Source organism: Eulemur rufifrons, chromosome 6 (assembly GCF_041146395.1).
Source record: "Eulemur rufifrons isolate Redbay chromosome 6, OSU_ERuf_1, whole genome shotgun sequence".
Taxonomy (NCBI): Eukaryota; Metazoa; Chordata; class Mammalia; order Primates; family Lemuridae; genus Eulemur; species Eulemur rufifrons.
This window is the reverse complement of record NC_090988.1, coordinates 17,200,681-17,228,354: the sequence shown is the minus strand read 5'-3', so window position 1 is coordinate 17,228,354 and position 27,674 is coordinate 17,200,681. Positions and strand designations below refer to the sequence as shown.

The 27,674-nt window shown below is 45.4% G+C and overlaps 1 protein-coding gene across 1 annotated transcript; it reads right to left on the bottom strand.

Moving 5' to 3' along the window:
* Nucleotides 1–1,990: 1,990 nt before the first annotated feature.
* Nucleotides 1,991–27,674, bottom strand: JAML (junction adhesion molecule like). The gene is made up of 12 exons (XM_069468886.1): nt 27,607–27,674; nt 22,219–22,272; nt 19,832–19,843; nt 19,057–19,199; nt 17,541–17,766; nt 13,190–13,302; nt 10,539–10,794; nt 7,627–7,765; nt 5,408–5,483; nt 4,642–4,665; nt 4,145–4,231; nt 1,991–2,444 (listed from the first exon to the last, which is right to left on the bottom strand). Exons 2-12 carry the CDS (start codon nt 22,259–22,261, stop codon nt 2,352–2,354), a joined length of 1,212 nt encoding a protein of 403 aa, XP_069324987.1. The 5' UTR covers nt 22,262–22,272; nt 27,607–27,674; the 3' UTR covers nt 1,991–2,351.

The following is a 27,674-nucleotide window of genomic DNA, read 5'->3' as shown; positions in this document are numbered from 1 at the left end:
ACCCCTCAGAGTTCTGCAAAGCCCTTGTCTAAGTAAGCTCAACTTCCTAACTCCCTCTCTCTTTGGATGGGAAAAGGGACTTAGGTATTTTGGTAAACGGCTTCCTGCCCATAGAAATCAAAATTAACAAGAGATGGGGACTGAATCACCAGAAGATATTGTCACCCATACTGCTTAATTATGTTATTAAGATTGAGTAGCACAAGCGGCTAGCATTAAACAGAAGATAAAAGAACCAGTTCCTGAGTGGCAGCGCTAAGAGCTGAGACGATAAATCCACCTGGGGAAAACACACTGGAAAGGGTTGGAGGGCTCAGACCAGGCACTATTCCTCAAACTACCTCATTTAGTCCTTGTAAAAAAAAAAAATACCATAAATCTCCATTTTATATATAGGGAAAAGGGCCTCAAAGAATTTAAGTAAACAGCACTAGTGAAGAGTAAGAGGCAGAGCCAGGATTTGAACCAGGCCTGTTTGACCTTGAAGGCCATTCCCTACGCCATACACTTCCATGCTCCTGGATTTCATAGACAACCCCCTCCAGAAGGAGGGCGTGAGAGGGCAAGCAGATCTTTTTCATGGTCCCCCACAGGGCTGTTCTGCCTTTAGCCACAGCTGGTATTTAACAGCTGTGGACCCTCAACCTTGACTTCACGCCTGTGTGTAAGAGGAAGGTTTGTGGGGAGGTGGGATTGGAGCAGAGAGGTAGGCTTCCTCCTTCCCCTCCCCAGTCACAACTGCTGAACCCAGAATGGGAACTCAACGCTGAATGAATCAAGTTCAAATTTGGGCGTACCTACATCTCCATGGTCACAGTGCCTTCTGAGGATCATGAGGGTAAGCTGTCCAGCCCACCCTCCAGCTCTTATCCCACTTACTTTCTTAGACCCAGATAAAAGATGTGAAATCACCATCCATCCATTTAACTCTGTACGCTGAAGGCCATCCTCCAATGTATATACTTGAGGCAGTAGAAAGGCAGTGTCCCTTATCAAGGAAAGAATGTTACTTAGTAGCCCAGAAATGAAACCACTTCCTCTCCATGAACACTTAGGATATGAAAGAGCCCTCCTCCTCCTCTACGTATCACACCAAAGTGTCCCTGGTACGTCTTAGACAGAATACTGCCTTCAAGACGCATATGGTGAATCAATGACATGCTCCTCATTTAAAGCAAACAGGTGAGAAGGAAACATTTAATGACTCTTACCCATGGCTAACCCAGAAGAGTTGGTAAAAGAGAAAGAGTTCATAACGGGTGTGTTATGAGAGGTTCCTAATGTCTGAAGAGCTAAGGGAATTGTTCAAAAATGTAGCCCCATTTGAGACCGGATAAGATACCAGAGAACCAGAAAAGACCTCCTGTCCATGCGGGCCCGAATGGCTAAGTGGGAAGAAAGTGCAGCAGAGAACGAGAAAGAGCTGTAGCAGTCAGGAAAGGGGGCTGGCGCCGAGTCCAGGCTGACCCCGGAGGTGAGAAGTCATTTAGAACCAAAGGACTTTTAAGACTAAACTTACCAAATCTTAAAATAGTAACTAAAAAGTATAGGAACCTCACATTTCGGACCAAGAATTAAATCAGTGGCTGTCCACTCTGGCAACCCATGAACACCACTTTTGAAAGACAGATGCCCAACCTCCACCTAGAAATTCCAAATCAGGAGTCCCCTGTGGGGAGGTCCAGCAAGGAGCCACCAGCAATGCCAACCCCCAGCAGGAATGAAGGGCCACTGGGTTAAATTCCAGAGCTGTATTCACACCCCACTTCCCACCCATTCACCCCCCGGACCTTTCCCAGGACCTAAACCAGCCTCTAGTGTGTCGAGTCACCGTCTGACTTTCCTCCAGGAACTTCAGTTGTTCCAGAAGTTCCTGACTGCAAATTCCTCACCAGGACTCCATCTGCCCCTCAGCGGGGGCACAAAAATGGGACGATTTCCACAAACCACATTTATTTAGAGATGATATGTACCGAAGGAATTGTTTGGATTGGTTTCTACATCTGTGATTCTTCCCAGTAATGCATCCACAACGAACACCACCTGCACAAAGGGTCTGATCCGATGGAGTGCTTGAGGCCACTGCAGCAGCTCAGCCAGGTCCCCCAGAGCTAGTGTCCCATTCCAGAGGGGCCACATCTGTGTTCCCCTCCCCTCATCGAGGCCTGTTCCTCCAGAGCCGTCCAGTCTTCCTGCAGGCTCCGAACGCTCCATCTTCAGCCCTCTGACCAAGCAAGGAGGCAGGAGGACAGCTGGGAGGGCAGAGTGTAGAATAACAGGCAGAGCAGCTCAGGACACACAGAGGAGAGAGTCTCTGTTACCCCAACAATGAAGGGAACTCTCCTTTCTTCTCAAAATGCTTGCTCTGTCTTTGGCACTCCCCCAGCTGACTTATTTTCAGGTGGGTTTTTCGGATCTGATCTCTGAGAAGGCCAGACCGGGTGCTGTGGGGAAGAGAAGAAAGAAACAAAGCACACTTGTAAGAAGCAGTGCAGTGACAACAGCAGCGCCATTCACTGAGCTCTGTTCGTGAGCCTGGCCCAATTCTGAATTTCACACGCACTCTCTCATTTGCAGGTATTATTATTCCCATTTTAAAGGTAAAGAAACTGAGGCTCAGAGAGGCTAAGCTACCTGCCCAAGACCATCCAGCTGTTAGGTCACAGACTCGAGATTTGGACCCAGGTCTGCCCAACTACAAAGCTTGTGATCTTAGCCATTGAGTGTATGGCCTCAGAAAGGAGAAACAGCAGGGTGCTCACTATATTTCTGTAAATTCAATCAATTCAACCACAAAAACAAAGATGGAAAGTCCTTTGTGCCCCCCAGAGAACACCTCTATACCTGAAGTCTCAAGCGGCCTACAGTCCCGATTCACCCATAGGCTTATCTAACTTGACACAGAGTGTTTTAAAGTAATCTGGCCAGCCCCTGAAGGCCTTTGAGTTTGTGGCCTGGGCCTCTTACCACACTCCCTCTATTGGATCCACTTCAAGAGGACAGAGATGTTCTTTTCCACAGAGTCTAAACCACAAGCACCTAGCACTGAACCTGGGAAAGGTAGCTGGGAAGACAAGTGTCACTCCTATGTCCTATCTACCTCAGAGACTTTCTGTAAACAGTGTCACCCTGGCTGGTGACACACTCAGCAGTAGCCACAAGGCAGCTGTATCAGCAGGTTTCTAGAAGCCAGGACGAGGCCTAGCAGGTGACTGCAGCATCACATGGCAATGATGAGGGAAGGATGCAGGGGGGAAATGCCTCTATTCAACTGCAGCTGCAGAGTGGAGCTCACGTTTCACTTGGCGGATCCAGGCCAGGTCTCTGAGCTCACACTTCCCTGGCAGACCTTTCTCTGCTGCAATCAGCTGGGAGTCATGTGTCCTCCGTGCTGGTGCGACAGGAACAAACACAGCCCATCATTCCACAAGTAGAGGAGGCCAGCCTTCCTGAACCCAGTGGAACCCTGCTCCTTAATGGGCTGGGTGCCTATAATTAGTCTACAAATAGCGTCAAGCTCATTGCCAGCTCACTCCTTTTGTCCCTACCCCTACTCACTACACAGGCGAGGTGCTGTGCTTCCCTGGGGAGCTACAGAAGTCGGAACAAAGTGAAAGTAGAAATCAGACTCCATACTCTGGTATGAAATCCAGCATGAGGCCTGCCCGGCAGTTAGATTACATGAAGGTATGAAAAGTCACAGATTCTAAAACCTCTAAGAATTGGAAGGAACTTTATTTTGACCTTTTGACAGGAGGGAAAACAATTCCTTGCAACACAATACTTGCCCCAGGATTTTCTCATACTCTCTTTATTAGGTTTTGTTTAATCAGGGCTGAACTGGTGAGGCAGAGGCGTCCTTCCTCCTCATAGGGAAGGCCACTCTTCACCTCTTTGCACCATTAAAATCAATAATCTCGGCAGAAGACCTTTAATCCTCAAGATTGGGAAGGAAGGCAACAAGTTTGAGAGACGTACTCTTCTCTCCAGCACAGCTGTGGTTTCCCAGACTTTCCTACTGCTTAGAAAGATCTCTGCCCTCAGCCGCCTCCCCAGGTGGCCTGGCCACATCCACCACCCACTTTTCCAGCTCCTTCCTCCACCTCTAGACACCTGGCTCAGCTGGGGCCGGAATCATCCTCACCATGGTCATGTAGGTGGCCTCTGATTTTCCATTTGGGTCTTCTTCCTCGATCACCTCCCGTGTAGCTATCGAGGTATAAATGTGTTTCTAGAGGGGGAAAAAATGGTACGAAAGATCCTAAAAATCAAGTGAATCTTATATACCAGAGCAAAGGCTCCCTACTCACTGGGCATCAACCACCCAAACTGGTAAGTTCAGAGGGTTACTGAGGGCTACAGAATTATCATCAATAATGATAATTTAGCCTTTAGTCTTCTTGAAAATTAACTGTCAGCAAAGAGCACTATTTTAAGAACCAAACTCAAGGCTTCAAAAGCCAAACATCTTTGTTTAGATGGGTGTCTAGGTAGCAGCAGGAAATCCTTATCTTGCTAAATTACTTGTATTCTGTGGTTATTTCCTTCTAATTAGAGTCATGGCAGGATAGCATTAATCAGCGGCTAATTGTCATCATCCCCCTCAGAGGGTTTACATGTCTGGGCCAGCCCTCGCTGAACCTGGCATCTCTGAGGTTGGTGGCACTTTGTGATTCACGGTCCTGTCACGCTTCGGGAAAGCAGTATTATTCAGTGACAAATTCTGGGGCTTCTGGGGGTCCCCACACCATGTTGGGAAAAAATCCTACTCTTGGGACAAACATAGCCCAAAAGATAGGGGAAAATATTCACAGAGGAGTTTTAAAAAATTAAAAAAAGAAAAAGGAATAGGAGTTAAAGGAAATTAATCCATTTCTCAGTCACTAGTAGCAAAGTCCCTGAATATTTAACTTTAACCATTAACTTCTTAACTCCTGAATGTAGCATGATTCTTTGTTATATTTACACAGTGCCTCATAGATTACAAAGCATTCGCATATCATCATTTTATTCGAGCCTTACAACAACCCCGTGAGGCAGGCTGGGCGAATGTGCTTGCCCTTTCCCTCACTTTGCTGGTGAGGCTCAGGGAGGTGGCTCAGGTTTCTGACTCCAAGTCCAGTGCTCTTTCCGCAGCCCACTACCAGGACCTGCTGCCCAGGGCTGGGCTGGCCCCGCCCATTCCCACCCACTCTACTCCTCAGAGGCTCTCATTTCAGTGGTAAAGCTTTCCTGGGCCCCTGTTCTGTGCCCATCACTGGCCTACGAGCTGAGACATACTTTGAGGAAGACACAGTTTCCAGGGGATGCTGACAGCCCAGGCCCGCATCTACTTAGTGTTTGGTGCTGAAGCGTGTGTCCACCTCCCTCCCTCCTCCCGTGGCACAGGGCAGGACAGCAAGAGGGCAGAGCTATCACCTACCTCTGGATTAGCTTTCTTTGTGTTCTCCAGGCTATTCAACGAGGTTGTGGAATATACTGACCTGCAAGGCGGGAAAAGCATATGGAATTAACCAGTCTGCACTCCTTATTCAAGGGTGCCTACCTGAGACCCCTACCTAGCTTGGTGAAGAGCAGCCCCCAAAAAAGGAACTATTTTCTCCAGACTCCTACAGCCAGTGCTACCTGGCTCACCTTGAAACCTGAGAAGTGCATCTCTCCTCATGAAGAACAAGAAGCATTCTGGAGATAGTTTAGGCTGAAAAACAGCTTCAACTTCTCTGTTACCGCTCTAGCAACCTTCAGTCCATAAAGGGAGACGTCATTTTAAGTGAACGAGCAGAGTAGCATTTACGAGGATGAGGGAGGTACAGCCGAACCAGCAGGGGGCAGCAGAGGCTCAGCAGGACCCCACTCCAGAGGGCTCCTGGGCTCTACCGGGGGCCAAGCAGAGTTATCCCCACAAACACCGCCCCAAGCTGGGAGTCTGGCCGCGCCCCGGTCCAGCCCTTGGCCCTTGATCTCTTGTCCGGTTGCCTTCTGCATAGGCCACCTTTTGGCCTAAGGCAAAGCTAAAAAAAAGAAGGAAAGAGACAGAGAGGACTGGAGAAGAGAGGAGAGGGGAGAGGGGAAAGGAGAGGAAAGGAACGGGAAGAGGAGAGGGGACAGGAAAGGAAAGGGAAGAGGAGAGGGAAGGGGAAGGAAGGGAAGAGGAGAGGGGAAGGCAGCAGAGGGGAGGAAAAACTAAGGGTTAAAGCTTAGAAAAGAAACCATACATTTTTTGGGGGGGGGGTCTCAAAGTGAACTTTTCCCCCATATTTTCTGATGATAAAGTTGTATATTCTCGTTGTAAAATAATTTAGATAACACAGAAATGTTGGAAGTTGAAGCTCTCAGTAAACCCCTCACCTCACGGGATCCCCCTTCTCCTTTACCTCAAATACCACTCTTGGTATTTTAGAATTATCCTCCCAATCCTCTCTCAGTGCAAGCGTACGTAAACTCACATGAAATATATTTAGTATCTATGTTGCTGAAGTGAGCACTATATTATTTTCTCTTTTATAAAAATGAGATCATACTCTATATTCTGTATTATCACCCCTTGGCTACCTCTCCATGTCATTACATACAGGGCTGTGCAGTGTGTCATTGAGTGAAATGCTGATTCACTGAATCACTGCCTTTCTGACAGGCACTGACGATGATTCCAATTTTTAATTATAAGCGATGCTGCAGTGACCATGTTTATGCACAAATCTCAGTGTCTTCATCTGATTATTTCTTTAGAATAACCTACTAGACATGGAAATGCTGCCATTTCTTTTGAGGGAAACTGAGGCCCAGAGAGGGCAAGTAAGCTGATAATGGAACCCAGTTTTCCAGCTCTCCATTCAGTGCTGTCAGCGTGCCCAGAGCAAAGACCCTCAGAGAGGCCAACCACGTTCAAAACCAAATCAGAGAGCAAATCAGGACACTCAAAAGTCAGCATTATTTCATGGAGTACCTTTCCCATTGACACATTTCAACAAGAGGGTCAATCTGCCCTACTGGCATATGTCATCAACAGTTGGGTCAACTGAGGGACAGGGATCTGCCAACAGCCAGTGAAATACTAGTGTCCATGTCAGAGCATCTGAGTGTCCCCTAGACCCTGGGAGAACTGATGAAATTCAGGCCTTTAAAAACACATTTCAGCAATAATTTATTTAGAACCTGAGGGCATCCATTCAAAAACAGCCTCTCATAATTGGAATGTGGTGCTTTAAATAAAACCACTGGCAACCCTCAAGATCCTAGCTTCTATGTGAAACATACAGTATGGATAATTCAAACATCATTTGTGTCAGGCAATGAATGGTACCATGATAACTCTTGCATAAGATTTATACTCTTAATTATGTTCTACATAGAGCCCCACTTGGAAGGGAGTTTGTAATCTTTGCATAACACCAAAGTGAATGAGGTTGGTGGAGGAATGTCCAAGTATTTTCAGGGGCACAGTGAGCAAAGGGGTTGGGGTTACTATACAATGACATCTAATGTGGCAACCACAGATAATTCCATTGAAAAATCCCCCTTCTGTGAGGATGGCACAGTTAGGACCCTATACTCTCTTCCACTTAGCGTTAGAGGCAGCCCTGCACCCCCAGCCTCCCAACCCAAGGGGTGAGGGCAGCCCTGTACCTCTTATTCCCATGGGTCTTCTTCACAATCAGTATCAAAACAGGGAGGAGCAGGATGGTGCCACAGACGATCCCCACGATGATCACCACATGATTACCGCCCAGGACCACAGGCCCAAGGGCTGCTGGGGTCACCAATGCTTGGGAAAGGAGAAAAGCAACAAGAGGGTCTCAATACCTCAGAAAAGAGCTGGGAGCACCATCAGTTCTATACCAAGTAGCAACAGCCAGGTCAGGAAGCAGGGGGAGAAGGCCAGACTCCACCTTGTATCAGGACAGTGGGGATACTGTCTCCATTAGTTTGAGAACCAAAAGTCTGACTCCCTTGCTTACCCCAAAATGTAGATTAAGGTGGGTGGGAGAAGAGGCTAGCAATTCATCTATACCACAGTCTCCTTTTACATCAACAATTCTATTTTAAAATTTAGTTTGCCAAATGACCTAGAAATAACAGGCATCTTAGAGGCTGCTGATCTTTCTATAGGCAAGTGATTGTATTCAAAAGAACACGTGCTACAACTCTCAGCCCCATAGTCATGATACCAAGTAAAGCCTTCAGAGGCACTTCTGCCCATATGGTACCCTTTACTCATCTCCTCAGTTCACTCTAAATATATATATCAAACACCTCCTCAGTGGCGGCCAGCACTAGGCACAGAGGATTCAAAGATGAGTGATGCCTGGTCCCTGCCTCCAAGGAGGGAAGCAAACATGTAAACAGAAAACCACAGGCTGCCATAGGTATGACAGAAGTCTGTGTGGGGCACAGAGGGACACAGAGAAAAGGGTGCTCAATTCTACATGGAGCAGAAGATGAGAATTTGCCAGCAAAGGTTTTAAAGTTTAACCTGAATCTTAAAGGGAACATCCAGTTTTTTTGGCAGACAATATGGGGAAGGACAGAGGGGATGTTATGCACAAGGTCTGGAGGCCTGACGGGTGGTGCTTTTAGGAACTAGAAACAGTTCAGTGGGTCTGGCACAAAGGTTGCATCTGTGGGTATGGTGGGGAATTAGGCTGAAGAGATGACAGGATCCAATTTAGGAAGGATCTTGAGTATCTCAGCCAAGAGTTTGGCTTTCTCTCTGTACGCAAGGGAAAAACCACTGAAAGATTATAAGCTGTGGAACAGAAAGTTCTGATTTGTGATTTAGAAAGATGGCACCAAGAGCCATGATGAATGGCATGAAGAACGAGGGGCGGTGGCTGAGATTGAAGGCAGAGATTTGTTGGAGGCCTACAGTCCAAGACAGAGACGGCCAGAACTGAGGTAGGGGCAACGGACTGGAAGGAAGACAGCTTCAGGAGTGAGTAGCAGGAATGGAGGGCTTGTAGACCTGTTAGATTAGGGGTCATGGGAAGAATCAAATCCACCCCCAGGCATCTGGTTAGACAACTGTGTACAGGCTGGTGCACTCACTGACACTGGAGAGATGGGCTGGGGAGAGGGGAGCGGGGTAGGTTTGGACTCACTGTATTTGGAGGGTTTATGGAGAATTTGGGTGGAGTTCATACACACACACATAATTGTGTCCAACACTGAATGTATATATGGTGTCCACTACTGCCGGGGTGGAGAAGCCTGAGGATGGTAATTAGAATGCCACTGGTGATGTAGGCGAGTGCAGAGGTAGAAGGAGCCAGAATGCAGCACAGCGGGGAGTTAACGGGAGAGGGACTGGAAGACAGGAAGCATAAGCTATCTGGCTTTGTTGAGAAAGAAACACATACCTGGTTAGGGGGATGGTTGTACACTGTGAATATACTAAAAACCACTGACTTGTGCATCTTAAGTGGGTAAATTGTATGGTTTGTGAATTATATCTCAGGAAAACTGTTTTAAGAGAAAGAAAGATATAGGATGAGAGCTGAAGTAAGGACATAGGTAAGAGGAAGAACTGGGCAAAGGTACACGCTGAATTACAGAAGCCAACAGAAAGTGAGAGCTTTAAAGAGCCATGTGGTGAGGTTCCTGAGAACAATGCCACCTGAGCACAGGGGCCAGATAAGCCCAGGGAAGAAGGGACAGAGGTAGGAATGGGGGAGGTGTGGATATGTTTGCGGGTGGGGTATTTTCTCTATGAAGAGAGGGGAAGACTCCTGAGAGTAAAGCACACACAGAGACGATGGTTCTTTAAGAAACCCACCTGTCCTGCTTCCCTGTGCTAGTAACAAGAAGGTGCCTCCATAGATTTCAGCCTCTGGCCTGGGGGACCGAGGTATGTTCCACCCTCACCCCCATCTCCCCGGCCCCCAGCCAACCCCTGAAGGCCCTAGCGAGAGGCAAAGTCCACAGGCCACATCCTGACTGCTAACTGGGTTGTGGTTTAACTTTAACCCCTCACTTATCAACCTCTCTCCGTCAACACAGTTGAGTCTTTATTCTCCTGCATGCCACTGGCCTTGATGCACACTGTTTGCTAGAATACAGAACCTTTGGCCAGAAAACCCCTCCATTTTTGGTTCTGGTACCTTCCTCTTTTCTCTCTGTCCCTTGCTGTCTCCCACCAGCTCAGGGTCGCTTTCCCTTCCACTACAGAGCAGAGTGTCTCCCTTAATGCCAAGTAAAATGACTGCATGTCAATCAACCCCAGTCCGTCTCTGAGCTCCTGTATCTTCATATCAGTTGACTACGCTGGCAATAAGTGGCGTGTGGGAGAGGGTTGGTGTTCACTAAATATTAGCTCCCTTTGCCTTGGCCTAGCAGCAGGGCCAGAACTAGGGAGGCAGGCAAGGCACCTACGGAGCCAAATATAAGCAGGCATCACTCTCAGGGTTGTGCGTGTACAGGGTCAGCACCTGAGTGATGCCCCCTTCCGTTCTGCATCCTAGGAGCTCTCTGGCCTCACTCTAGTCCTGGCCCTGCTTACCAGCTAGCAGGTCCCTCAGCCCTCCCCGACCAGATGTACATACGTTGAGACTCTTCCTGCATCACATGCAGCACAACAGTTTTCCTGAACACCAGGTTCCCCAGGTGGATGGTGCAGGTGTAGGTTCCTCTGTCAGACTCCTTCACTCCTTGAAGCATGATGGAACCGTCATTTTGGGAAATGTCCCCCAGCAGGTTTACACGGTTCTGGAAGCGGCCTTGGTTCTGGAAGTTGCCCCAGTTCTGGGGGGACCCCACAGGTATCTTGAGTTTGTGGTGATAGCGTAACACTGCCTCCTCCTGGAAGGGAAAGGCAAAAGGTATGCGATGGTGAGACTGGCCGGGGGAGCAGGGAGGAGAGGGAGGAGGGGGGCTCTCAGGATGCACAAGGGCCTGTTGGTGAAGGCAGGAAAGGTGTTACCAGAAAGCATCAGGTGACACACAGTCACCACACACATACGTGTGTGCATGCATGTGTACTTGTGAAGGACATCACCAAGCCACGAACAATTGTTCCATCTGGAGAGACGAGTATAAAGTGGCAATGAAGGACTTTCGCTTTTTGCACTTCTCCAGTTAAAAAAAAGAAAAAAGTACACTTTTACTTTTCATGACATTTCCAGTTGGATTTCCACAGGCACCTGAAACACATCTAAAACTGAACTCATTTTTCCCCCAGACCAGTTCTTTCCCATCCATCCCATTTTAGTAAATGGCAGTGCCTTCTTCCAGATGCGCAGGCTAAAAGTCTTGGAGTCATCCTTAATTCCTCCCTCTCTTGAACAACTCACATCTAACCCCTCAGCAGATCCTATCACCTCTACCTTGAAAATGCGTCCCCAGTCCAGCCACCTCTCCCTCCTCCACTGTCAGCATTCTGGTCCGAGCCACCTCATCTCACACCTGAGTCCCTGCAACAGCTTCCTGACTTGTCTCCTGCCTTCTCTCTGCCACAACCTGTTCTCAGCTGATGAGCCTTTAAAGACGTCACGTACATCATGTTACTCCTCGCTCAAAACCCTTCAACAGCACCCCCATTTCTACTAAAAGTACAAGGCCCTACTGATCGACCCCGTGCCCCTTCTCCTCCCTGACTCCATCTTATCTTCTACGTGCTCTTCTCTCACTACTTGAGTCACTTCACTCCAGCCACGCCGACCTCCTTGCTGCTCCTTAAATACTGGCCAGAGGACCTTTGTACCTGCTACTCTCTATGACTGGAACACTCTTCCTCCGAGACATACACAGGTTCACCCCCTAACTCCCTTCACACCTCTGATCAGTGTCACCTTCTCAGCGAGGCCTCCCTGACCACCTATATAAAATAATAACCACGTGGCCGGGCGTGGTGGCTCACGCCTATAATCCTAGCACTCTGGGAGGCTGAGGTTGGAGGATCGCTTGAGCTCAGGAGTTCGAGACCAGCCTGAGCAAGAGCAAGACCCCGTCTCTACTAAAAATAGAAAGAAATTATCTGGACAACTAAAAATACATAGAAATAATTAGCCGGGCATGATGGCACATGCCTGTAGTCCCAGCTACTCTGGAGGCTGAGGCAGAAGGATTGCTTGAGCCCAGTAGTTTGAGGTTGAGGTTGCTATGAGCTAGGCTGATGCCACAGCACTCTAGCCGGGGCAACAGAGTGAGGCTCTGTCTCAAAAAATAAAAATAACAATCACAAAGCCCTGCTTTGTTCTTCTCCACAGCTCTATTACCTGATGCATTGTGCATTTATTATTTTACTGTGTATCTCCCTCCATTTTGACTGCAAGTCCCCTATCAGGACAGGGGCTTTGAGTAGTCATTCGTATAACCAATGCTTAAAAAAATACTTGTTAAATGAATGAGTATTGGAATTTTTATAAAGGTATGCAGATTAAAAAAAAAAAAAAAAAAAAAGCTTTAACTAGGAGCAGCGGCAGCAGCGTGCACCTGCAGGGCCAGCTGCTAGGAAAGCTGAGAATCATTTGAGCCCAGGAGTTCAAGGCCAAGCTGGGCAACATAACAAGACCTCATCTCTAAAAGGAAATAAAAAATAAATAAAACAGCTTTTAAGAAAAGGTACTGCAGATGCAGGTGCAAACCCAAATGGAGAGACCTGGCCCCTAACCTGTCTCTTGTGATTCAAATTTAAAACCTCAAAATGTCAACCCTCATCCTATTTTCTGCTGTGAATCACTTGATGGCTGACATTTAAATGCATGACAAGCTCTGAGGGCTGAACTTGGAACTGCATATAATTCCCCAGACTCCACCATCACGCCACCCTTTCTGCCCCACTCGGACAGCACATAGGAATTCTTACGCCTCGCCCATCGCTTTCCTGGCTAGGCCACAAAAATCATTGCCCTCATTCTCCCATGGACTCTATAAAGAGAAAAGGGAGAAAGAAGGAAACTAAAAGGCAGTGGCCAAGTCATGGACAGAATGTTTTGCAGGTACAATCTCATATCAGCATCTAAAAGTTAAGTATCATCATCATCATCATCTTTATTAGAGTCATCTTTCTAACCAGGAAGCTGAAGTTGCCCAGCTAAGTGGCTGAGCTAGGAGAAAACCAGTTCTGAGAAACTCCAAAGCCCAGGCTCTTGCAACACCCCCTCATGGCACCTGATGCCTGATTCTTCCTCCCCTGTGTGTCCTGATGCCACCAGCCAAGGGCTTCGACGACACAGTGACGTTTCCTCCTCGTTACCTTAGCAGGCTCTCCCGGTGAGAACATCCAGTCTACCTTGGTCACTTGTTTCTTGTCTGTGCTCTGGAAAACACATCCCATCCGAGTCGAATCACCCACATGGACCGTGAACTCTGAGGATAAAAGAGTAAATCAAGTCAGGCCCAAGGTATAATCTAGAGAAGTCAAAGAATTTCTATAAAAGATAGTATTTAGCCAAAGACCCTCAGCAGCAAAAATCACTGTTGCCACCAAACACTGCACATATTCCATCCGTAGATGACCCAGACGGGTCCATGTGGACAAAGCACTCAGAGGCTCCTCACTCAAACCAACATGGCATCATCCCCAAGGGTGACAGAATACCCTCATAATGCCCACACATGCCAAGCCGGAGGGTTTCTGCAGTCTTCATAATGCAATAAACATTTACTGGTCCCCTTTAATTCCCTCCTCTTTCCTCTTCTCCAGAATTCCTCCCATGAACCCCAATTCCACATCATGTTTGTGCTAAAGGAAGTATGAAAAATCTCAAAGCCCCCGCTTTCTGTTCATCAGCTTAGATACCCATATCTGCTTAGCATAAGCAGGAAGTGGAAAGTTATAAAACTCTCATTCTTACATGTAACCCACCAATCCTCCTAACTGAATCATGGGTGACTTTCTTGGACTTCTTTTATTCCTTTTACAAGTTGTCTTAGGACTTGCTTAAGACTTCTGGCTTCAGTGCAGGTCATAGGACTCCTTGCTAATTAGTCCAAGACAGTAGACAGCTCTCTCCTGACTTTTCTTTCTGTTTCAATGCTGCCTTCTCCTGCTGCACCCTCCCCACATGACCGCCTTGCCTGCTTCTGGCTTCCCAACTCCTAGGCTCTCCCGCTGCCGATCTGTATAAGCAGCTGACCCGTCATGTACCTAATGCGTAACTCAGAGGTCCCTGAAAACAAAACGAAGTAGAAAGAGCTTTCTGATTTCTCAGTAATGCTCTGCACAAATCAACCCTAAAGTTGATTAAGAGATGAAAGGCAGGATGGTGTACAGGGACACACAAGCCTAGGTCTTAACTGGACAGAGTCCCTTCAAAAGACCATTCAGCAAAGCTCATGAGGGAAGGAACAGAGTGCATAAACCGGCCTTTCACCCAATCTGTTTCCCTGGGAGAACATTAACTTCCTGCCCAGCAGGCAAGATGCAAAGTGGGAGGAAAACAAAAGAAAATATTATGAACTCTAAACTCTATGAAGAGAATTATTTTTAAAGCAATAAAAATGTACTCCAAAGAATACAAGAAAGGAAAGAAACTCCCTCTAAATCCACTAGCACATTAAGAACTAAACTCTATTTTTAAAATGCAATAATAATAACTGAACATTCTGAGGGCTTTCAATGCACCAGGCATGTGCTAGACACCTTACCCACAGTGTATCAGTTAGTCTTCACAATATTTTGAGATATGCACTATTACTCTCCCATTTTACAGAAGAAGAAAGTGAAAGAGCCCAAAGCGACGTGGCCAGTAAAAGGTAGAGCCAGCACTCAAACCCAGCCCTGAGTGCAAACAAAGCCTGAGTTTTCTCACTCACTAGAATGTACCACGTCACATAAGCAGAAGGATGGCTGATTCCAGAGCAAAAGTGTAGGAAGTTAATATTATTATTATTTTGACCTATAGTATTTAGAATAAGAACTAAGAAAAAGGAATTAAAGTAGTAGAATCACAGAAGAATTATATATTGATGAGTAAACTTTGTAGAGAAAATTATAGATGACTGCAAAAATGGAGTTTCCACAAGGACGGAGGCTACCTACGTAAAGTAGGTTGAACAACTTTGCGCTAGGACACGTGGCAGAATTGTCAGGGGTGGGACCTATTCCCACTCTGGCTGGAAGAAAAAAATAAATACAGATTGCTCACTAGCTGCTGAGGAAATGTCTAATTACCCCTAACATTGTTCTAGACTGTTTCCATGGATTCTTCATCTCTTAAAAGTAGCTCCTTTGGTTTCTTCTGTGTCACTTCTAAGCAAGAAAAGGCTATGCTTGTAAAGACAGGTGTTCAGGCACGAACAAAGGCAGAAAAAGGAAGCATAAAGACACTCCTTCGGAGAACAAAGGCATCTGATTTAATTCCTCTTCTTGGAGAACCACAGCTTTGGAATTAAGAGGAAAATGGCAACAAGAAAAGTAGAAAAAATTCAGAGAGGGGCCGAGGTCACCCTCTACAACACTATTTTTTAGAAATCAGATTCAAGTGAAGGATGCTGATTCAATAATTTCATTCATTAGACAAATGTTTATTGATTGATTACTCTGTGCCAGGCACTGTGGCCAGGGCTGGCCAGGGGACAAGAACATAGCTCCAGGTGAGCAGGGAAGACACAACTGTCTGCGTGTGAGGAGTGTCATAGAAGAGGAGGTCAGGCTGCTCTGGAGGGTCTCAGCAGTAGAGCTGAGAGGCTGAGGCCCTAAGCTAGCTGGGAAGAGGAGGCCCCAGATTCTAGCTCCCTAACTAGACTGCAAGCTTTGCTGAGGCCGCAGACTGTTCCTTCTATTCCACACCCTTAAAGAATGCATCTAGGCAGGGCTCGGTGGCTCACACCTACAATCCTAGCACTCTGGGAGGCTGAGGCAGGAGGATCGCTTGAGGTCAGGAGTTCAAGACCAGCCTGAGAAAGAGCGAGACCCTGTCTCTACTAAAAATAGAAAAAATTAGCCGGGCACCATGGCTCACACCTGTAATCCTAGCACTCTGGGAGGCTGAAGTGGGAGGATCTTAGCACTCTGGGAGGCCAAGGCGGGAGGATCGCTTGAGCTCAGGAGTTCGAGACCAGCCTGAGAAAGAGCGAGACCCTATCTTTACTAAAAAAAAAAATTAGCCAAGCATGGTAGTGCATGTCTGTAGTCCTAGCTACTGGATAGGCTGAGGCAGGAGGATCACTTGAGCCCAGGAGTTTGAGGTTGCTGTGAGCTAGGTTGATGCCACGGCACTCTAGCCTGGGCAACAGAGCAAGACTCTTGTCTCAGGGGAAAAAAAAAAAAAAGAATACATCTAGTTCTGTGGCTTGTAAACTTTTTTTTCAGTTATAATATTTGTATTATAAATGTTTATATCAATACAGCAAAATTAAATTTTAGAGACACTGGATGTCATTAATTTGGATGTCACTAGTTGATTATAAAAGAGAGACATGGAAATTATTTACGTGATGAAAGATTTCAGAACTTCAGTGGAGTGGACGGCTTCTCATGAGGCCACTTCAATAGTGATTTCAGCCTACATACTTCCCAAGAATGTCGCCATCTCTAAATAAGAAATGATCACTGTCATCTAGAACTACTTTGGCACCTCCATAGTCTGGATTCTGGGAGAAGAATTTTATCTCCAACTTCCACGTTAACCGGTTGAATCTCTCCACCCTTTCCTTTAGAGCCTGATCCAACAGCTCCTACTATTGCTTGTAATACTCTTCCTTGAGATTTTCTTGGAAGCATCATGCCCCTTTTGGTTAAAGTCTCAACTGCATTCCTTTCAACTAAAACTCAGTCAAAGAGGGCAAAGAACTTGGGCCTAACCTGCCCTGCCATGACTTGGGCCACCACAGCTCATACGCTCACTTTTAAACTGTTTTAAAGCAGCATGAATCCTTTCTTCAAACAGAATCTTACCTGACAGCTCAATTGAATTAAGCAGGAAAAAGGAAAAGGACTTCAGTTGCAGTGGAGGTGGGAGCCTGGGGTCCCATCTGAGTCTTCTACCCACCCTGCCCTACCCTTTGTGCCACTGAGGTTCCCTGGAGCTTAAGGGTTGTGCAGAGCATGATGCTAAAACCACCCACCTACCAGCACCACGCCCTGCATTCACAAATGGGAAAATGAGGTGCAAAGAAGTTAGAAAGATCTGCTCATTTCTTTCATAACCCCTAGAACACCTAACACGGGTATGTGGCATAAAACATGGATGGGGCGTCAGTGTGAACAACTGATGGGAGTATCAGGGTTTAGTAAAAAGAACATGGACTTTGTTGTCAGAGAAGCCAGGATTCCAGTACTGGTCGTGCCATTTAATAAATACGTGTCCTTAAGCAAGTCACTTAACTTCTCCAAGCCTCAGTTACCTCATCTGTAAAATGGAAAGAACAATGCGTCTTTCACAGCACAAGGCTTTCGTGAGGAGGAAATATATTTAAAGTAATGATTAAATAATAATTATTCTTTTTAGTTAATAAAATAATTATCATCATTTATTGAAGACTCACTTTGTGGTAAGTACTTAGCCCAAAGGCTGGCATTTGCTTAACAAAATCAGCACCTTTGCATCCTGCACGTCAAATCTCTTGCCCGTCGGCCCCTGTCTAAGGAAGCATCGCGGTACCTTTGGGCTCCTCTGGTAGCACATGCAGCACCACTATTTTCTTGAACACCAAGCTCTCCCCTTTGAGGCGCATTTCACAGGTGTAGTTTCCCTGGTCAGCCTCTTGCACATCTTGGAGCAGGAGAGAACCATCATGGCGCGAGATGTCCCCCACCAACCGCGCACGGTTCTGGAAGCGCCCCACAGATACGTTAAGGTCGGCATAATAGTAGAGCACATATTCATCCTGGAGGGCAACACGACATTGGAGAAAATCAAAGGAGGTGCCAGACCTAGGAGTCTGGATCCAAAAGACCCTGTTTTGTGGAGGCAGCATAGTTATCATTGTCATGATGATCAAAAATACTCAGTACTCAGTTCATAGTAATAATGTACCAGGCAATATTCTCACTCGCACAAGGTCTGTGACTCATTTTCTACAAAGACGAGTGGAGAGATATGGTCCACACATTTTTATTTCTTACACTTTGAGGTTAAATGTAATACCCACTCTGAAGATCACTCTGGGGTTTCAAACTCACAGCCTTTGAAAACCGTCTTTCATTTTCACCCTGTTTTCTGCAGTGGCCCCAGCTTAGATGTCATTCAAATGCATGATCTACCCCTGGCAAGGCCTGCTGGCAGCGTACCATTAACAGAAAGAAGTCATCAACAGGAAATGATTCCAGGCTGGGAGGGGGAGTCCTGGGGAATTCTTATTTCTACTTGCACCATGGGTCTATTCCTCTTATAATAATAAACAGTAATATAAATTTGAGTGAGAATAGCATTATAGGGATCGCTTGGAATATGCTCTAAACTACAAAAACAATATTTCATTTGCAAATGTCAGGACTTTATTGTTAGTAACAAAGTACTTGCAACATATTTCACAAATGATCCTGACGTACAAGTATCTTCACAGAATCTCTGATGAGGGTGAATATGTTGTTTCCTACTCCAAAGAGCTCTATGAAAGAACCTCCCCCAGCCACGCTGCATCTACAATCCTGACAATTCAAGCAGCCACAAAGGAGAAAAAGACGATTCTGTAGCACATACATGGGGCAGTAGAATGCTGAAAAAACTCGTCCTCCTCCCCACCCCAAAATAGATAACTGTGACATTGTTCTATGCCTAGGTGAGAGCTCTTCTGTCTAGACCCCGGGAATCACCCCCTTCACCCACCCATGCTACTCTAGAAAGGGCAGAAGGTAGAGGAAGGAAACTAAGGGAACTTCATGTGCATGTCCATAGGCCCCCAACCACCTGAAAGTGAAGCAACATCATCGTTACTATTACCTTTCTCTTGGCAAATCAGGAAGCTGAAGCTCAGCGAGGTTGAGTAACTTGCCCGGCTGATTAGGCAGCCAAGTGGCTGAGCTAGGAGAAGGCCCGATTCTGACAAGCTCCAAAGCCCAGACTCTTGCAACACCGCCCTCCCCATGGCACCTGATGCCTGGTTCTCTCTCTCCCCACTGTCCTGACACCACAGGCCAGGGGCTTCTACTACACGGCGATGTTTCCTCCTCCTTACCTGGGCAGGCTCTCCCGACGAGAGCATCCAGTCTACCTTGGTCACTTGTTTCTCTTCTGTGCTCTGCAAAACACATCCCATCAGAGCCGAATCACCCACGTGGACTGTTAGCTCAGAGAGGGAAACAGTCAAGTCATTCAGGCCTGTCAACGGAAAAGAAGCCAAACTCTGTAAAATGATTTTAGAGATTTATTCTGAGCCAAACTTGAGGACCATGATCCGGAGCCACACCCAAGAAACCTTGAGCAAGTGGACTCGCTGTGGTTTGGTTACAGTCTGGTTTTATACATTTCAGGGAGACAGGAATTACAGGTAAAGTCATAAATCAATATGTGGAAGACATACATTGGAAGGCATACATATTTTGGCCCAAAAAGATGGGCCATCTTGAAGGTGGGAACTTACGGGTTATAGAAGGGTTTAAAGATTCTTTGACGTGTAATTGGTTAAAGACAAGAAGCTTTGTCTAAAGGCTTGGGGTGTTTTAAGATAAGCAGCTCCGTTAATCAGAGACAGGCCACAGGGCATATATTTGGTGTGTAAATTGAGGACCTGCAGGTTTGTCTGGCATACCCTTAGGCCTGTTAATGGGTTACAAAGGATGTCTCCAAAAGGGAGGGGGGCATGATGCGGCATGTCTGACCTCCCTTGGCATGTCTGACCTCTCTTCCTGCGTGACAGGCAATTTAGTTTTAGGATATCCCCTTGGCCAAGAGGGGCTCCATTTGGTCAGCCAGTGTGGGGGAGCCTTAAGATTTTATTTTAGTTCACAGGCCCAAGGAATAATCTATAGAAGTCAAAGCCAAAAAGACATATCATTTAAACAAATACCCTCAACAACAAAATCAATCACCAAGTACTAAACACCCCCTTCCCTCGAGAATCCAACATAGACAAAGTACTCAGAGGCCACTCACTCAAACCAACACGACATCCCCCAGGCTAAGAGAAACATCCTCTAGTTACTCATTTGGCTTAAGTCAGAAGGGTTCTGCAATCTTCATCCTGCAAACCCTTCCTTCTCCTATCCAAACCCTTCCCCTTTTCCAGAATTCCTCCTCCGAACCTTTCTAAAGAAAGAAGGGAAACCCTGAAGTCCCTCCTTTCTGGTCATCAATTTAGAAACCCAAACCCACTCACCATAAACAGGAAATGAGGTGTTTCTTGCTCTTAATTTTCCCATTGGTTCCCTATTTGAAAAGCCAATTCATGGTACCTTTTGTTTACTTCCTCCTTTTCCTTTCTTTAGTTCCTTTACAAAGGCAATATATGTAACCAAAATGTTTGTACCCCCATGATATTCTGAAATTTAAAAAAAAAGAAAAATTAAATAAAAATTTTTTTTTAAAAAAAGCTTATCTCTGCATTTGCTGGCTGCTTTTGGCGGCAGTGCAGTTCCCTGTAATTATTAGGCCAATACAGAGCACAGCTTTCTCCGCGAATGTCCTTTGTGTTGGCCCTCTCCCCCGTGGTTCCCCTCTAGCTTTGCCAAAGTTGCAGCTTTCCAGCCTCAGGGCAGCTCACACATGGACCTCCGTCCTTATCTGCATGTTGCCCAAGCAATTTCAAGAAGTCACTAAAAAAGCAAACAATTACATTTCTGTTTCCATGCAAAGAGACAACAAAATCAAGAAAGACACATTTAGAAGCTGCCCAGCTCATATCAAAGAAGAGCCAAGGGAACACATTTGGGAACTAACAGAAAATGTACCCGAATTTTCATCCAAGCTGTTTCCCTGAGAGAAGCGAGTTCACTTCCTGCCCAACAGCAGGCTCACCCAGCAGGGAGGACGCAAAAGAAAACATGAACTCTAAAGCCTTGGGAGGGAATTATTTTCACAGAAATCAAAATTAGCTCCAACAACTCTTTGGAATTTTCCATGAGGAAGAAGTGAGTGAAAGCGGTTAAAAGTGTAAGAAACAAATTTCACTGAATGTTAAGAGCATTGTATGTAGGATTAAATGGAGGACGGCCAGAAAGCAACAGCAGCAACCACAGCGAAGAGAACCTGATGTCTGAAGGGCAATCTCAGCAGAGATACGGCTGGAGAAAATGAGACTTTCTACAGAAAAGGAGAACCTCTCCACACAGAAGTACAAACCCTGATGCCACTACGCTGCTATAGACAGAAGTAGGCCAGCTCTCTGCATAGAAGACAGCTTGCAAAAAACCCTGCAAGCTGCTTCCCAGACCTCTGGGAAAATGTCTAAATACCCTCTGAGATCATCCTTCCCCTGCTTCTGTGGGAAAAGTTCTCCAACACGTACCATTTTCACGTGTGTGTGTTTTGCTCCTGGAATTGGAGCAAAGGCAACCCGTTTGTGTACTTTGCTGAGTCAGTGGTTAGCTCACCATCCACAGTTCAAAAACTAATAATAAAGAGAAGAATAACAGGCTATGAGCAAAACACCTACGAATTTTTTCTCCCTACAGAGCTGTATCCATGGAATAAAGAGAAAGACAGCGAGGGAAAGGATGAAAACGTTAGGAAGACGTGGAGATGAGCAGTAGTAAGCGGCCCTGAACCCTCAGGTAAGGTGTGAACAGGAGACTCCAACCTGGTCTGAGCAGGCAGCCAGGAGAGGCTCCGCAGGAGGAAGAGAGTGTGAGGGAAACCCAAGGATAAGGAAGCCGTGGGCAGCTTGCTGGGCCGGCTTGCTGGGGTGAGGTGTCGGAAGGAAGTTTGCAGGCAAAGGAAACCATCGCAAATTGGGAAAGAGTTCAGTGCATTTGAGGAACCACAAGAAGGCCCATGTGACTACAGCACGAAAACAATGACAGGGGCTCTGGGCCTCTCTTTCTCTCTTTAATTTCAGTTCCTTATCTGAAACCAACTGCGGTTTTTAAAGACAGCAATTTAAAGTGCAGGAATGCCATAGAGAAGCTTCCTTTGTGTCACAGAAGAGGGTCCTAGAATACCTGCTAAGGACCCAAAGGCATTTTGTTTCCAATAGAAACAGAGGAAAATTCGGCTTTCCAAGAACATGGATGTTAACTGGCTTCTAAAACAGCTATTTCAGCAAAACTATGAAGTTCCACGTTAGGGTTTCCATTTTCAGCAAACCCAGGGGAATTGAAAATATGTGTAATTGGCTTTTAAAAATACACAAGACTTACAAGAAATCAAATACCCACCCCTCAGTCCCTTGGCTTCTACTTACCCAGTAACACTGGAATCAGGATGAGTTTCAGTGGGCAAAACATGCTGCTCTCAACTTTTCAATCTTAAGATAAAAGAACAAAAATCAGAAAATCATGTCAAGATGAGTTCATTAATTTAACAAACCAACAGTGAGTGCCTGTGTGGGCCAGCCTCTGTCTGAGTACCAGGATGAGCACTGAACAGGGAAGACAAGGTCCTGGCTCACTTGCAGTTCACATGTAGGGGGAGATGGGAAAAAAATCAAACGAATGAATGAATATGAAAATACTGGATGTCAGTAAGTGCTATGACGAAACAAAACAGTGGTGTTTGGAAAGTCACTTGGGGGCTGCTTTAGATTGGTCATAAGGGAAGATTAAATGAAAACTGCTTTTCAAGAGAAAAAAAGCAAATGATTACAGGAGGCCCTTGAGATGACAACCCTAGACGCTCCACAACCTGCACATTTCACGCCAACAAAATATTATGGATACCTAGCCTGAAATTTTCACCCATCTCTCCAACTAAATTAGAATGACTACTTTTGAACATATAAAGAATGTTCAGGCCGTGTGAGAAAGGACATACAACAAATAAGGGGAAATTTATTTATTTATTTATTTATTTTCTTTTTTGAGACAGAGTCTCACTCTGTCACACTGGGTAGAGTGTAGTGGCGTCATCATAGCTCACAGCAACCTCAAACTTCTGGGCTCGAGTGATCCTCCTGCCTCAGGCTCCTGAGTAGCTGGGACTACAGACCCGGCTAATTTTTCTATGTTTAGTAGAGATGGGGTCTTACTCCTGACCTTAAGCAATCCTCCCACCTCAGCCTTCCAGAGTGCTAGGATTATAGGTGTGAGCCACTGCACCCAGCCAATAAGGGGAAACTTTTAAACTCAATTAAGGTATTAACTAAGCTCTATGACACAAAAAAGCCACATGAAAGGTCCCTAGTGAACTTTTGGTTTTGTTTTGTTTTGTTTTTTTACTTTTTTAGGGAAGGGCAGCATGGATAGAATGAGAATTTGGCTGTGTGGTGGCAAAAGTATTTCTTTAAGGTCTATCTTATCTCTGTGGTACTAATTTCACTACATTTGCCGGCTCCTGGAAAAGGATTCACTGATCTACACAATGCCCCCAAATTTTCTTAGCCCAACAGAAGAACCCTAGCTCTGAGTTACAATTCAACCAGTCTTAGGTTCCTACCTACTACTGTGCTGGTCTCAGCCATGATCCCTGTACCCCTAGCCACCCTGCCACTGGAGGAATTCCACCTCAGAATCTGCTAAAAGGAAAGGTCTCTTTATTGCCTTAACGTGAAGGTACCCCACCTGGCTCTGTTGGGACATCTGGTACATATAGCGGCCATTTGAATTTGTAAAAATTGATTACCTAAGAGATTCCCTACCTGTGTTTAAATCAACAAAATCTTCCACCTGGAAAACTAGGGTCAAACGGTTCCCACTTATGCAAAGAGGTCAGTTGAGTTTGCTGGCCTCAGTTTCCTCGCCTATAACATGGGGATAATAACACACCCAGGGAGTTGGTTGTGCTCTCTTCTCTGCCCCCAAATGGCACGTAGCCCTGGGGCATTTCCCCCAGCAGCTCACCACCTGCATGGAGCGGTAACCACTGACTTACACATCTGCCACCAGCCCCTACTCGAGTCTGCCCGCGCTCAAGGGCAGCACAGGATGTGTCTTGTTTATATTTGCGTCCCATTCCTCTGCTACAGCACCTATAAAGTGCCTGGCACATACTAGATGAAGGCTCATAGCTGCCAATGTGACCATTAAACTAAAATCAACTTAAAGCCATGCTGCAACTCCGCCACTCCATTCTAAGAGGAAACCGGCGACTCTTCAAAGATTCTGAATGTCGTCACCAAACCCAAGTTGCTCAGAGCCACACCCAAGCCATCTTCAAAGAAATTCTAAGAAATGTGCAATCTGATAAATAGAAAGTACCCATTTTCAGCCCTGAATAGTCAAATGCACCATTAGAACTCTGCGAATGAAGAGAGAAACAATGATTTTAGCAGAAAAAGCACTGAATCAGAGTTTTAAAAAAAATTCACTTCTGGGCTCCGATCTTTCATTAACTAACTCTTTGATCTTTGGGAAAATCACTCAACCTCTCTGGGCCTCATTTTTAACATTAAAGGATCAGGCCGGGTGCGGTGGCTCACGCCTGTAATCCTAGCACTCTGGGAGGCCGAGGCGGGTGGATTGCTCAAGGTCAGGAGTTCGAGACCAGCCTGAGCGAGACCCCGTCTCTACTAAAAATAGAAAGACATTATATGGACAACTAAAAATCTATATAGAAAAAATTAGCCGGGCATAGTGGCGCATGCCTGTAGTCCCAGCTACTCGGGAGGCTGAGGCAGTAGGATCGCTTAAGCCCAGGAGTCTGAGGTTGCTGTGAGCTAAGCTGACGCCACGGCACTCACTCTAGCCTGGGCAACAAAGTGAGACTCTGTCTCAACAAAAAAAAAAAAAAAAAAACATTAAAGGATCAGACTGTTTTTTCCTCCTAGTTAATAAAGCAGCACACTAGAAAACCAGCGTTGATACGTGATAAACCAAAGGTGATCATATGCCAGACACTGTCTGAGTGCTTTACACATTAACTCATTTAATCCTCACAATAACCCTAGGAAGTTTTACAGATGAGGAAACTGAGGCACAGATTGGCAAAGTGACTTGCCTAAGAACACGCAGCAAGTGGCAGAGCCAGGATTTAGACCCAGACATTCCGGATCTGAGCCTGCGTCTTTGCCACACTATACTGTTTCTCCATGTTTGTGAATGTAATCAATGTTTTAGAGCAAAGCTTCTCTGTCTGAACTTTGTCAAAACAAGATAAATCTGCTCCTTCTCCTGTTCTTCCAGTCCCCATTGCTCACGCCTTCACCCAGTTAACTCTACTCAACGCTCAGATCTCAAGTTCAATATCATGTCCTCGGGAAACCTCTCCTCAACCATTCATCCCAGGTCAGATCCTCTAGCCACATGTCTTAATGGTACTGTTTTCCTTTCCTTTGGGCCATTGGTCACAACTTCTAATTATCTATTTATTTGTGTGCTCACATGATTAAGGTCCTCCTCCCCACCCCCACCCCCAAGACTATAAGCTCCAGGAGGCCAAGAGAGGTGGGTGCTAGGAGCCACCACATCTCCAGGGCCAGCATGGGGCAAGGTACAGGGAAGCGCTCAGCAACTACTTGTCAACTGAGTTCATAATACCTTGGACATTTACCGAGAAAACTAGTCAAGTTTAAATTTCCTAGTTAGTTGGCAAATATTTGAAAATTCCTATCTATATATCTAAACACACAGACACAGATGCACACAAATTCTGAACTTTATGCGTATATATATATCTGAATAAAATTGTGATTTCATATATATAAATAAAATGAATCTGTTTTTAAAAATCCAACAAAAGCATTCAGAAGGACCTTAAGCACCTTGAAAATAGACATCATTTAAATTCTCAAGTTCTACGCTGCTTCCTTCTCTTTCCAGATCCTGATTTATCTCCTCAGCAGATGTTCTTGAGATGATACTGCATAGTAAATTATCTCCTATGTTGGCCAAATATTTTGATGTGAGCTCATGGCTCTTTCATAATATAACTCCTGGCAAATATCTTATATCACTTCTGGGGGGTTGTAACTATCAGGATCCCCTTTCCTATAATTAATAGTGTAGGGGATTAAAAATGGGCAAATGATCTGAACAGACATTTCTCAAAAGAACACCCACAAACGGCCAAGAAATATATGAAGAAATGCTCAATATCACTAATAAGGGAAATGCAAATCAAAACCACAATGAGATATCATCTTACCCCAGTTAGGATGGCTATGATCGAACAGACAAAAATAACAAATGCTGGTGAAAATGCGGAGAAAAGGGAACTTTTATACACTGTTGTTGGGAATGTAAACTAGTACAGCCGCTACGGAGAACAGTATGGAGATTCCTTGAAAAACTACAAGTAAAAGCACCATATGATCCAGCAATCCCACTACTTGACATTTATCCAAAGGAAAGGAAATCAGTATAGAGAAGAGACCTCTGCACCCCATTATCGCAGCACTATTCATAACAGCCAAGATATGGAATCAACCCAGTGTCCAACAACAAATGACTGGATAAAGAAAATGTGGTGTGTATAAATATATATATTTATACACACACACACACACACACACACACACAATGGAATTCTATTCAGCCACTAAAAAAGAATGATATCCTGTCATTCGTGGCAATGTGGATGGAACTAGGGGACATTCTGCTAAGTGAAATAAGCCAGGAACAGAAAGTTAAACACTGTATGTCTCACTCATATGTGAAAGCTAAAAAAAAGTTGATCTCCCAGAGGCAAAAAAATTGAACAGAGGATACTAGAAGCTGTGTGTGGCGGGTAGGGAGAGATTTGTTAAAAGATATAAAATTACAGTTAAATAGGAGATAGCTAGAAGGAGGATATTGAATGTTTCCTAAACAAAGAAATGATAAATATTTGAGGTGATGGATACGCTGTTTACCGTGATTTGATCAGTACACATTGTATGTAGTGAAACATCACTAGGTACCCTATAAATATGTACAATTAATGTGTCAATTAAAATAATGTAGGAGAATCCTTTATTAAAAGGATTTGTTCTGTAAAATTTGGATTCAGTCAAAAGTTCACACTCAAGGATCCAGAAGGCCACATGTGGCCCCAAGGCCGCAGGTTCCCCACCCCTGAATCGGTCTTTCCTGAGGTCAGGGCTATTGTCAAGGTGTAACAAGTATGGACAATAGTCTAGTTCTCTTGGGAGATTTAAGTTCCTGGCTTCTAAATGTTAAATACTGGCTGGTCTAGAATGGGGAGGAGGAAAACAGTGGGGTAACTATGTGAGATAATGTATATGTCAGTCTGCTTTTTACTATCTATATGTACCCATAACACCATGTTTTATACCTTACATATATACAATAAAACTTATTTAAAAATAAAACAAAATAGTCTGCTCTAAAAATAAAAAAGAAACACAGTGAAGAAACAGGCTCTGCCATGAGTGCAAGGACGGCCAGTCACAGCTCTAGCAAAAGCCACAGCAGACCTAAAAGCTAAAGCCTCATCATCCTTATCATCACATACTCTTATTATGAGCAAACCTGGCTCCTCTTTTCTCTCTCTCTTTAACATAGGTTACTCTACACTATAGAAACTAAAACTGCACCCACTAGACCACCTTGTGACAGTCCCCATGCAGAGATTGTGCCCTCAAAATCCTAAAGAATTGCCAATGAAAGCAGCCTTCCTCTGAGTGGGACCCAGCCTTCAGAACCAGCCTTCTTCTGAGTGAGGAAAGTCTAAACAATGTCTTGAGAAATAAAAGCACGCACTTACCCACGATGAAGAGTGCCTAGGAGGGGCAATGCGCTGGAATCTTCCACAGCTGCAGTTCCC